We start from the raw sequence: 12,500 nt of genomic DNA, 5'->3' as shown, positions 1-12,500 counted from the left end.
TCTCGGTCGCCCTCTCGTTCGCTCTCTCTCTCTCGGTCGCCCTCTCGTCCTCTTTCTCTCGCCCTCTCGTTCTCTCTCTCTCTCTCTCGTCCTCTCTCTCGGTCGCCCTCTCGTTCTCTCTCTCGCTCTCTCGCTCTCTCCCTCTCTCTCTCTCTCTCTCTCTCTCTCTCTCTCTCTCTCTCTCTCTCTCTCTCTCGGTCGCCCTCTCGTCCTCCCTCACTCCCTCTCTCTCTCTTCTCTCTCTCTCTCTCTCTCTCTCTCTCTCTCTCTCTCTCTCTCTCTCTCTCTCTCTCTCTCTCTCTCTCTCTCGTCCTCTCTCTCTCTCTCGTCCTCTCTCTCTCTCTCGCCCTCTCTCTCTCTCTCTCCAGCCCCCTCTCTCTCTCTCTCTCGGTCGTGCTCTCTCGCTCTCGCTCCCCCTCCCCCTCCCCCTCCCCTCTCTCGCTCTCGCTCTCTCTCTCTCTCTCTCTCTCTCTCGCTCTCCCCCTCTCTCTCTCTCTCTGTCGCCCTCTCGCCCTCTCTCTCTCTCCCGCCCTCTCCCTCTCTCTCTCCCGCCCTCTCTTCCTCTCTCTCTCTCTCTCTCTCTCGTCCTCTCTCTCTCTCTCTCTCGTCCTCTCTCTCGGTCGCCCTCTCGTCCTCTCTCTCGGTCGCCCTCTCGTCCTCTCTCTCGGTCGCCCTCTCGTCCTCTCTCTCGGTCGCCCTCTCGTCCTCTCTCTCGGTCGCCCTCTCGTCCTCTCTCTCGGTCGCCCTCTCGTCCTCTCTCTCGGTCGCCCTCTCGTCCTCTCTCTCTCTCTCTCTCTCTCGTCCTCTCTCTCTCTCTCTCTCTCTCTCTCTCTCTCGGTCGCCCTCTCGTTCGCTCTCTCTCTCTCGGTCGCCCTCTCGTCCTCTTTCTCTCGCCCTCTCGTTCTCTCTCTCTCTCTCTGTCCTCTCTCTCTCTCTCTCTCTGTCGCCCTCTCGTTCTCTCTCCCTCTCTCTCTCTCTCTCTCTCTCTCTCTCTCTCTCTCTCTCGGTCGCCCTCTCGTCCTCCCTCCTCTCTCTCTCTCTCTCTCTCTCTCTCTCTCTCTCTCTCTCTCTCTCTCTCTCTCTGTCTCTCTCTCTCTCTCTCTCTCTCTCTCGTCCTCTCTCTCTCGTCCTCTCTCTCGTCCTCTCTCTCTCCCTCTCGTCCTCTCTCTCTCTCTCGTCCTCTCTCTCTCTCTCTTCCTCTCTCTCTCTCTCTCTCCAGCCCCCTCTCTCTCTCTCTCTCGGTCGTGCTCTCTCGCTCTCGCTCTCCCTCCCCCTCCCCCTCCCCTCTCTCGCTCTCGCTCGCTCTCGCTCTCGCTCTCGCTCTCGCTCTCGCTCTCGCTCTCGCTCTCGCTCTCTCTCTCTCTCTCGCTCTCCCTCTCTCTCTCTCTCTGTCGCCCTCTCGCCCTCTCTCTCTCTCCCGCCCTCTCTCTCTCTCTCTCCCGCCCTCTCGTCCTCCCTCTTTTCCCCCCCGCACTCTAACGCTCTCTCTCTCTCCCCCAGATGTCCATGTGCTGTTACTGGATGATATCCTGCTGTTGATGCAGAAAGTGGACGACAAGATGGTGCTGAAGTGTCATGGCAAGAACTCAATGGGCATGACTGAGGGGAAGCAGGTTCTGTGCCCCATCATCAAACTGGGCAGTGTGCTTGCCCGCGACGTCGCCACAGGTGGGCATCTCGGGTGGGGGGAGGCGACACCCTACACCCTACACCCCTCCCTATCCCTGTAACCTCCGCCAGCTCCCAGACCCCTCCCTGTCCCTGTAACCCCCTCCAGCCCCTACACCCCTCCAGCCCCGATACCTCTCCCCATCTCTAACCTCCTCCAGCCCTACACCCGTCCGTATTTTGAAGGGAGCGGGTAAACAGCCAGTTGTCGTGGTGCATATAGGTACCAACAATATAGGTAAAAAACAGGATGAGGTCCTACAAGCTGAATTTCGGGAGCGAGGAGCTAAGTTTAAATAGTAGGACCTCAAAGGTAGTAATCTCAGGATTACTACCAGTGCCACGTGCTAGCCAGAGTAGGAATCGCAGGGTAGCTCAGATGAATACGTGGCTTGAGCAGTGGTGCAGAAGGGAGGGATTCAAATTCCTGGGGCATTGGAACCGGTTCTGGGGGAGGTGGGACCAGTACAAACCGGACGGTCTGCACCTGGGCAGGACCGGAACCAATGTCCTAGGGGGAGTGTTTGCTCGTGCTGTTGGGTTAAACTAATATGGCAGGGGGATGGGAACTTATGCAGGGAGACAGAGGGAAGTAGAATGGGGGCAGAAGCAAAAGATAGAAAGGAGAATAGTAAGAGTGGAGGGCAGAGAAACCCAATGCAAAAATCAGAAAGGGCCACATTACAGCAAAATTCTAAAGGGTCAAAGTGTGTCAAAAAGACAAGCCTGAAGGCTCTGTGCCTCAATGCGAGGAGTATTCGGAATAAGGTGGACAAATTAACTGCGTAGACAGCAGTTAACGGGTATGATGTAATTGGCATCACGGAGACATGGCTCCAGGGTGACCAAGGCTGGGAACTCAACATCCAGGGGTATTCAACATTTAGGAAGGATAGACAGAAAGGAAAAGGAGGCGGGGTGGCGTTGCTGGTTAAAGAGGAAATTAATGCAATAGTAAGGAGGGACATTAGCCTGGATGATGTGGAATCGGTATGGGTGGAGCTATGGAATTCCAAAGGGCAAAAAATGCTAGTGGGAGTTGTGTACAGGCCACCAAACAGTAGTAGTGAGGTTGGGGACAGCATCAAACAAGAAATAAGGGATGTGTGCAATAAAGGTACAGCAGTTATCATGGGCGACTTTAATCTACATACTGATTGGGCTAACCATACTGGTAGCAATGCGGTGGAGGAGGATTTCCTGGAGTGTATTCGGGATGGTTTTCTAGACCAATATGTCGAGGAACCAACTAGAGAGCTGGCCATCCTAGACTGGGTGATGTGTAATGAGAAGGGACTAATTAACAATCTTGTTGTGCGAGGCCCCTTGGGGAAGAGTGACCATAATATGGTAGAATTCTTTATTAAGATGGAGAGTGACAAAGTTAATTCAGAAACTAGGGTCCTGAACTTAAGGAAAGGTAACTTTGATGGCATGAGGCGTGAATTGGCTAGAATAGACTGGGGAATGATACTTAAAGGCTTGACGATGGATAGGCAATGGCAAATATTTATAGATCACATGGATGAACTTCAACAATTGTACATCCGTGTCTGGAGCAAAAATAAAACAGGGAAGGTGGCTCAACTGTGGCTAACAAGGGAAATTAAGGATAGTGTTAAATCCAAGGAAGAGGCATATAAATTGGCCAGAAAAAGCAGCAAACCTGAGGATTGGGAGAAATTTAGAATTCAGCAGAGGAGGACAAAGGGTTTAATTAGGAGGGGGAAATAGAGTATGAGAGGAAACTTGCTGGGAACATAAAAACTGACTGCAAAAGCTTCTATAGATATGTGAAGAGAAAAAGATTAGTGAAGACAAACGTAGGTCCCTTGCAGTCAGATTCAGGTGAATTTATAATGGGGAACAAAGAAATGGCAGACCAATTGAACAAATACTTTGGCTCTGTCTTCACGAAGGAAGACACAAATAACCTTCTGGAAATACTAGTGGACCGAGGGTCTAGTGAGAAGGAGGAATTGAAGGAAATCCTTATTAGGCAGGAAATGGTGTTAGGGAAATTGATGGGATTGAAGGCTGATAAATCCCCGGGGCCTAATCGTCTGCATCCCCGAGTACTTAAGGAAGTGGCCCTAGAATTAGTGAATGTGTTGGTGATCATTTTCCAACAGTCTATCAACTCTAGATCAGTTCCTATGGACTGGAGGGTTGCTAATGTAACATCACTTTTTAACAAAGGAGGGAGAGAAAAAGCGGGTAATTATAGACCGGTTAGCCTGACATCAGTAGTGGGGAAAATGTTGGAATCAATTATTAAAGATGAAATAGCAGCACATTTGGAAAGCAGTGACAGGATCGGTCCAAGTCAGCATGGATTTATGAAAGGGAAATCGTGCTTGACAAATCTTCTGGAATTTTTTGAGGATGTAACTGGTAGAGTGGACAAGGGAGAACCAGTGGATGTGGTGTATTTGGACTTTCAAAAGGCCTTTGACAAGGTCCCACACAAGAGATTGGTGTGCAAAATCAAAGCACATGGTATTGGGGGTAATATACTGATGTGGATAGAGAACTGGTTGGCAGACAGGAAGCAGAGAGTCGGGATTAACGGGTCCTTTTCAGATTGGCAGGCAATGACTAGTGGGGTGCCGCAGGGCTCAGTGCTGGGACCCCAGCTCTTTACAATATATATTAATGATTTAGATGAAGGAATTGAATGCAATATCTCCAAGTTTGCAGATGACACTAAGCTGGATGGCGGTGTGAACTGTGAGGAGGACACTAAGAGGCTGCAGGGTGATTTGGACAGGTTAGGTGAGTGGGCAAATGCATGGCAGATGCAATATAATGTGGATAAATGTGAGGTTATCCACTTTGGTGGCAAAAACACGAAGGCAGAATATTATCTGAATGGCGGCGGATTAGGAAAAGGGGAGGTGCAACAAGACCTAGATGTCATGGTACATCAGTCATTGAAAGTTGACATGCAGGTACAGCAGGCGGTGAAGAAGGCAAATGGTATGTTGGCCTTCAAAGCGAGAGGATTTGAGTATAGGAGCAGGGAGGTCTTACTGCAGCTGTACAGGGCCTTAGTGAGGCCTCACCTGGAATATTATTCAGTTTTGGTCTCCTAATCTGAGGAAGGACATTCTTGCTATTGAGGGAGTGCAGCGAAGGTTTACCGGACTGATTCCCGGGATGGCAGGACTGACATATGAGGAGAGACTGGATCAACTGGGCCTGTATTCACTGGAGTTTAGAAGGATGAGAGGGGATCTCATTGAAACATATAAAATACTGACGGGACTGGACAGGTTAGATGCGGGAAGAATGTTCCCGATGTTGGGGAAGTCCAGAACCAGGGGACACAGTCTAAGGATAAGGGGTAAGCCCGTTAGGACTGAGATGAGGAGAAACTTCTTCACTCAGAGAGTTGTTAACCTGTGGAATTCCCTACCGCAGAGAGTTGTTGATGCCAGTTCATTGGATATATTCAAGAGGGAGTTAGATATGGCCCTTCCAGCTAAAGGGATCAAGGGGTATGGAGAGAAAGCAGGAAAGGGGTACTGAGGGAATGATCAGCCATGATCTTATTGAATGGTGGTGCAGGCTCGAAGGGCCGAATGGCTTACTCCTGCACCTAGTTTCTATGTTTCTATGTATCTCTGTAACCTCCTCCAGCCCTACAACCCCCCGAGATGTCTGCACTCCTCTAACTCTGCCCTCCTGACCATCCCTGATTATAATCGCTCCACCATCGGTGGCCGTGCCTTCAGCTGCCTGGGCCCCAAGCTCTGGAACTCCCTCCCTAAACCTCTCCACCTCTCTACCTCTCTCCTCCTTCAAGACGCTCCTTAAAACCTCCCTCTGTGACCCAGCTTTTCGTCACCTGCCCTGATATCTGCTTCTGTGACTTGGTGTCAAATTTTGTTTGGTAATCGCTGTTGTGAAGGGTTAAAGGTGCTGTATAAATACACGCTGTTGTGCGCATGAGTGTGACTGTGTGTGAGAGACTTTGTGACACTGTAGGTGAGACTGTGTGACTGTGACTGTGTGTGTGTGACTGTGAGAGACTGGCCGTGTGTGTGTGTGAGAGACTAACTGTGTGTGTGAGAGACTGTGTGACACTGTAGGTGAGACTGTGTGTGTGTGTGACTGTGTGTGTGTGACTGTGAGAGACTGGCCGTGTGTGTGTGTGAGAGACTGACTGTGTGTGAGACTAACTGTGTGTGTGAGAGACTGTGTGACACTAGGAGAGACTAACTGTGTGTGTGAGAGACTGTGACGCTGTAGGTGAGACTGTGGCTGTGTGTGTGTGTGTGACCGTGTGTGACTGTGTGTGAGACTGACTGTGTGTGTGAGACTGTGTGACACTGTAGGTGAGACTGTGTGTGTGTGACTGTGAGAGACTGACTGTGTGTGAGACTGACTGTGTGTGTGTGTGAGACTATGTGACACTGTAGGTGAGACGTGTGACTGTGTGTGTGTGTGTGTGACTGTGTGTGTGTGTGTGACTGTGTGTGTGTGAGAGACTGACTGTGTGTGTGAGAGACTGACTGTGTGTGTGAGAGACTGACTGTGTGTGTGAGAGACTGACTGTGTGTGTGAGAGACTGAGTGTGTGTGTGAGAGACTGAGTGTGTGTGTGAGAGACTGACTGTGTGTGTGTGTGACTGTGAGAGACTGACTGTGTGTGTGTGAGAGACTATGTGACACTGTAGGTGAGACGTGTGACTGTGTGTGAGACTGACTGTGTGTGTGTGACTGTGAGAGACTGACTATGTGTGTGAGACTGACTGTGTGTGTGTGAGACTGTGCGTCTCTGTCTCTGTCCCGTGACACACCCCTATGTCATTACCAAACGCCCCTCCTTGTGTTGCAGACCGCAAGGCATTCTTCGTGCTGTTTCAGACTGAGACAGGCGGACAGATTTACGAGCTGGTGGCACAGACGATCTCCGAGAGGAGAAAGTGAGTCGGAGGCCGGACGGGGACCTGCGGGGGTCGGGGGACGACCGTAGTTGTCGGCTCCCACGGTTTGCGGGGGGACCGATGGTGTACAATCACCCGGAGCTGCTGATCACCACCCGCTGACTCCCGCTGTGTTCGGACAGTGGGTGGGTGCAGGAATGTGGCTGGCTGTAACGAACATCGGGAAAGTTACAATAATGTAAAAGTCAGACTTCTTTGTATCTTGGATTAACAGGCTCTCCGACATAAACAGGAAGTCTCACAAAAAGAATACATTGCTTGCTTTCTGCCTCGCTCTTGTGTAAGGGAATAAATGTTGCTGATGGTGTGACCCGTGATTGGTTCATGTTAAATTTCAGGGTAATAGACTGTGGGTACCAGGGATCCATTCGATACAGGTGAAGCTTTTAATTCAAATACGTCGCAAATATTGCATCGGGAAGTCTTGTGTAGGGGGCTAATTTTGCGGTAAACAACTCCCTCAGTATTGCCCCTCCGACAGTGCGGCGCTCCCTCAGTACTGACACTGAGTTGTGTCGAATGGGCCCATACACTCCAGAGTTTAAAAGAATGAGAGGTGATGTGATTGAAACATACAAGATTCTGAGGGGGATTGACAGGGTAAATGTGGGGAGGACGTTTCCCGGGGCTGGAGTGTCTCGAACCAGGGGTCACAGTCTCGGGTTGAGGGGTCGGCCATTTAGCACTGAGAGGGGGAGGAATTTCTTCACTCAGAGGGTGGTGAATCTTTGGAATTCTTTACCCCAGAGGGTCGTGGAGGCTGTCTTTGAGTATATTCAAGGTCGAGATCCATAGATTTTAGGACTCTCGGGGAATCGAGGGATATGGGGATCGGGCGGGAAAGTGGAGTTGAGGTCGAAGATCAGCCGTGATCTTATTAAATGGCGGAGCAGGCTCGAGGGGCCGTAAGGCCGAATCCTGCTCCTATTTCTTATGTTCTTACCTTCTGGAACGTGTCTGTCTGTCACGAACCTCCCCTTGGTCGAAAAGCATGCCAACCCCGGCAGGTCAAAGCTGGCCTTGCGGAGGAGCCCGCGGGTGGGGGGGTGGGGGGGGGAGAGCGTCCCTTCACCCGGGTGGGCCCACAGCGGCTGGAAAATACCGGCCCAGAAATCCCGGTCGGCGGCTTCCCGCGGGCAAAACACTGAAAAAAAACTAATAAAGCAGCGCACCGGCCTGTTCCTGCGGCGCCCACGCGAGTTCCCGGTCCTGAGGCCACTGACGTCGCGTCGCAGCGCGTGCCCCTCGGGACGTGCGCAGGACGGGAGCTGCAGTCACATGGCTCTGGGCAGCCAATCAGGGTACAGTATGTTCTCATTCATCATAATGGGAGCTCCGTAAGTTGGGCTTACCATTATTAGGATTGAGAAACGCCCCCAAAACACGCAAAACACTAAAATAACAGAAAATATACATCTCATATTAATATTCATTGAAATTGGTTATTAATGTCTTAAGAAATTAGATAAATATATATTTTTTATAGTTTTTTTTAATGATGGTTTTAAATAAACTATCCATAGTGGGCAGGGTTTTTAACAAAATGTGTTTATTTAATTTAATTTTATTGTGTTTATAAAACTCCTACGCCTGTAACAGTCGGCTATACACCTGCGTTTACCAAGCACAAGGGTTTCCAGGATATTCGCCGGGCAAGATATGGGTAAATACCACAGTCGTTCCCATGTGCATGACCTCACTCCCGAGACGCGGAGGATGGGCCAAGCCAGGGCTTGACAGACCGCAAAAGCCGGGTTTCGCAACCCGGAAAACCGCACGCGTCCCGGGAGGTGGGGATTTCTGCCCCACAAGCTTCCAGCGTCCCGTGCAGTAACTTAACCCGCTCTTCCTGACATCCCACAGCTGGTGCGAGAAGATCCAGAGCACGCAGGAGGCCCTGAAGCTGCTGCGGCCCTCGCTGGTGCCCAGGAACAGTCTGGTACCACCCTCCAGCAGTGCGCCACTCAGCCCCACGTGAGTACCCGCGCACTGCGTCACTGCGCGAGGGAGGGGGGACGGGACTGAGGGCAGCACAGCTCTCATCGACGCTAGCAAAGCGCGTCGGGGCTGGGCTTTTGGCCTCACCGCGGCCCCGGCCTGCAAGGCTGTCAGCAGGCCGGGGCCATTGGAGGGAGGAGCTTGCGGCAGCCCAGCCCGGAAATTGGCTCTGTCCTGGCCTGCAAGGCCGTCAGCAGACCGGGGCCATTGGAGGGAGGAGCTTGCGGCAGCCCAGCCCGGAAATCGGCTCTGTCCTGGCGTGCAAGGCCGTCAGCAGGCCGGGGCCATTGGAGGGAGGAGCTTGCGGCAGCCCAGCCCGGAAATCGGCTCTGTCCTGGCCTGCAAGGCCGTCAGCAGACCGGGGCCATTGGAGGGAGGAGCTTGCGGCAGCCCAGCCCGGAAATCGGCTCTGTCCTGGCGTGCAAGGCCGTCAGCAGACCGGGGCCATTGGAGGGAGGAGCTTGCGGCAGCCCAGCACGGAAATCGGCTCTGTCCTGGCCTGCAAGACCGTCAGCAGGTCGGGGCCATTGGAGGGAGGAGCTTACGGCAGCCCAGCCCGGAAATCGGCTCTGTCCTGGCCTGCAAGACCGTCAGCAGGCCGGGGCCATTGGAGGGAGGAGCTTGAGGCAGCCCAGCCCGGAAATCGGCTCTGTCCTGGCCTGCAAGGCCGTCAGCAGGCCGGGGCCATTGGAGGGAGGAGCTTGCGGCAGCCCAGCCCGGAAATCGGCTCTGTCCTGGCCTGCAAGACCATCAGTAGGCCGGGGCCATTGGAGGGAGGAGCTTGCCGTGACATACCACTGCAGGGAGCAGCGTGTGCTGCTGCAGGAGGGCGGTGGCTACGAAGCCAGGTCGCTGACTGAAGTGCGGGCAGGTACAGCAGGAGGGGCGAAGGAGCGGCAAGAGATTGTAGAGGGAAGTGACCGGGGCCGAGGAGAGGCGTGAATCTGGGGCTCAGAAGAGGCGAGGGCCCAGGGACAGCACGGCCCAGCCCACACTACGATATGTGCACACACTCGCTCCGTGCAGCAGAGCTGGTCTCCAGTGGTCCTGGTTAACCCTTGCCCCTGGATCAAGACCTCGCTCTGTCAAGCCCGTGTGGTGGCTGGTGTGTAACGGCCACCCCATGTTAAAAAAAATCCACGCACAGGCATCTTCCACCCTTCAGGATGTCGTTCAGGATCCGGAATATTAGGTCCTTCATTGTAACATCTGTGAATTCATCCCTTTTTGGCGTGGAAGCAAGTCATCCTCGCTTTGAGGGACTGTCTGTGACGATTACGGGGCGCTGAAGTTGGGGCGGGAGAGTTAGCGCCCAGGAACAGTTTGCGCCTCGCTGGGTAAGTTTGGTCAGCGGGGCCCTGTGTCACGGGGGCGGGGGGGGGATGCAGTGCTAAGGGAGGCGAGATGAACACCCCTCGTGGTGCTAGGATGGGAAGCTCCCGAACGAATGAGCCGGGCTGGGAGCGCTCCAGCGGGGACGGGGAAAACCCACAAAAACATTGCTAAAGCATTGTTCCCACTGGGTCACGACATACCGTGCAGTGTTAGCCAGAGATCGCTCGGTTTTTGCTGGGTAGTATATCCAGGGATATGGAGCAAGCTGAGGTACGCATCAGCCACGGTTTGACTGAATGGCGGAGCAGGCTCCTCCTCCTGAATGGGCCGCCTCCTGTTCCTGTGTAACAGGCTCGAGGGGCTGTATGGGCCTCCTCCTGTTCCTGTGTAACAGGCTCGAGGGGCTGTATGGGCCTCCTCCTGTTCCTGTGTAACAGGCTCGAGGGGCTGTATGGGCCTCCTCCTGTTCCTGTGTAACAGGCTCGAGGGGCTGAATGGGCCTCCTGTTCCTGAGTAACAGACTCGAGGGGCTGAATGGGCCTCCTCCTGTTCCTGTGTAACAGGCTCGAGGGGCTGTATGGGCCTCCTCCTGTTCCTGTGTAACAGGCTCGAGGGGCTGAATGGGCCTCCTGTTCCTGAGTAACAGACTCGAGGGGCTGAATGGGCCTCCTCCTGTTCCTGTGTAACAGGCCCGAAGGGCTGTATGGGCCTCCTCCTGTTCCTGTGTAACAGGCTCGAGGGGCTGAATGGGCCTCCTGTTCCTGAGTAACAGACTCGAGGGGCTGAATGGGCCTCCTCCTGTTCCTGTGTAACAGGCTCGAGGGGCTGTATGGGCCTCCTCCTGTTCCTGTGTAACAGGCTCGAGGGGCTGAATGGGCCTCCTGTTCCTGAGTAACAGACTCGAGGGGCTGAATGGGCCTCCTCCTGTTCCTGTGTAACAGGCCCGAGGGGCTGAATGGGCCTCCTGTTCCTGTGTAACAGACTCGAGGGGCTGAATGGGCCTCCTCCTGTTCCTGTGTAACAGACTCGAGGGGCTGAATGGGCCTCCTCCTGTTCCTGTGTAACAGGCCCGAGGGGCTGAATGGGCCTCCTGTTCCTGTGTAACAGACTCGAGGGACTGAATGGGCCTCCTCCTGTTCCTGTGTAACAGGCCCGAGGGGCTGAATGGGCCTCCTCCTGTTCCTGTGTAACAGGCTCGAGGGGCTGAATGGGCCTCCTGTTCCTGTGTAACAGACTCGAGGGGCTGAATGGGCCTCCTCCTGTTCCTGTGTAACAGGCTCGAGGGGCTGAATGGGCCTCCTCCTGTTCCTGTGTAACAGGCTCAAGGGACTGAATGGGCCTCCTCCTGTTCCTGTGTAACAGGCTCGAGGGGCTGAATGGGCCTCCTCCTGTTCCTGTGTAACAGGCTCGAGGGGCTGAATGGGTCTCCTCCTGTTCCTGTGTAACAGGCTCGAGGGGCTGAATGGGCCTCCTCCTGTTCCTGTGCAACAGGCTCGTGGGGCTGAATGGGTCTCCTCCTGTTCCTGTGTAACAGGCCCGAGGGGCTGAATGGGCCTCCTCCTGTTCCTGTGTAACAGGCTCGAGGGGCTGAATGGGCCTCCTCCTGTTCCTGTGTAACAGGCTCGAGGGGCTGTATGGGCCTCCTGTTCCTGTGTAACAGGCTCGAGGGGCCGAATGGGCCTCCTGTGTTCCGCACGTGTTTAAAAGCGTGTGATTGCAGTGAAGAAGTGGGGGATTGTGTGGAGTAGCAGGGTGAGGGGATGTTGGAGATACTGGGTCCTCGGCCATGATGCAGGGCTGGGACACCCCTGGCACCAGGTGTCTGTGCAGAGAAGCTCATTCATGGTCTGTGTCTGTGTCGTGCTTTAACTCTCTTCTGTCTCTCTTCCCCCACCCGCTCCCCGCCACCCAGCATGTCCTACAGGGATCCAATGCTCAACTCTGAGAATGGGTTCTCGACTCGAGATAGAATCAACTCCGAGCTAACCAGTAAGTAGGGGAGAGCGTCAGGAGGGTATGGGGGTGTAGGGGGAGGGGTCTGCGGTATGTTTCGGGAGGGAGGGGGGGGCTCTGTGGTATGGGTTGGGGAGTAGGTGGGAGGGTGTGGGTTTGAGTTGGGGGGGTGGGGATAGGGAGGGGCTTGGGGGGTTTGGATTGGTGGGGGGTGAGGATCAGAAAGGGGCTTGGGGGGGTTTGGATTGGGGGGGCTGGCGGTGGGGTTAGGGAGGGGGTTGGGGGGAGCTGGGGGTGGAGTTAGGGAGGGGGTTGGGGGGGGTGGGGTTAGGGAGGGTGTTGGGGGGAGCTGGGGGGTGGGGTTAGGGAGGGGGTTGGGGGGGGGGTGGGTTAGGGAGGGGGTTGGGGGGTGGGGTTAGGGAGGGGGTTGGGGGGGGTGGGTTAGGGAGGGGGTTGGGGGGGGGTGGGTTAGGGAGGGGGTTGGGGGGGTGGGGTTAGGGAGGGGGTTGGGGGGGAGCTGGGGGTGGGGTTAGGGAGGGGGTTGGGGGGAGCTGGCGGTGGGGTTAGGGAGGGGGTTGGGGGTGGGGTTAGGGAG

The 12,500-nt window shown here is 54.5% G+C and overlaps 1 protein-coding gene across 1 annotated transcript; it reads left to right on the top strand.

Annotated features, from left to right (window-relative positions):
* Nucleotides 1-1,500: 1,500 nt before the first annotated feature.
* Nucleotides 1,501-11,955, top strand: LOC139247534 (rho guanine nucleotide exchange factor 1-like; the record flags this gene model as incomplete). Its single annotated transcript, XM_070871647.1, has 4 exons — nucleotides 1,501-1,668; nucleotides 6,511-6,598; nucleotides 8,483-8,593; nucleotides 11,865-11,955. Coding segments are annotated over 4 exons (452 nt in total), but the record flags the coding sequence as incomplete, so codon positions are not given.
* Nucleotides 11,956-12,500: the final 545 nt, after the last annotated feature.

This window comes from Pristiophorus japonicus, unplaced genomic scaffold, assembly GCF_044704955.1.
Source record: "Pristiophorus japonicus isolate sPriJap1 unplaced genomic scaffold, sPriJap1.hap1 HAP1_SCAFFOLD_2704, whole genome shotgun sequence".
In the NCBI taxonomy this organism is placed as follows: Eukaryota; Metazoa; Chordata; class Chondrichthyes; family Pristiophoridae; genus Pristiophorus; species Pristiophorus japonicus.
Note: the sequence above shows the minus strand (reverse complement) of the source record. Positions and strands in the feature narration are given on the sequence as shown.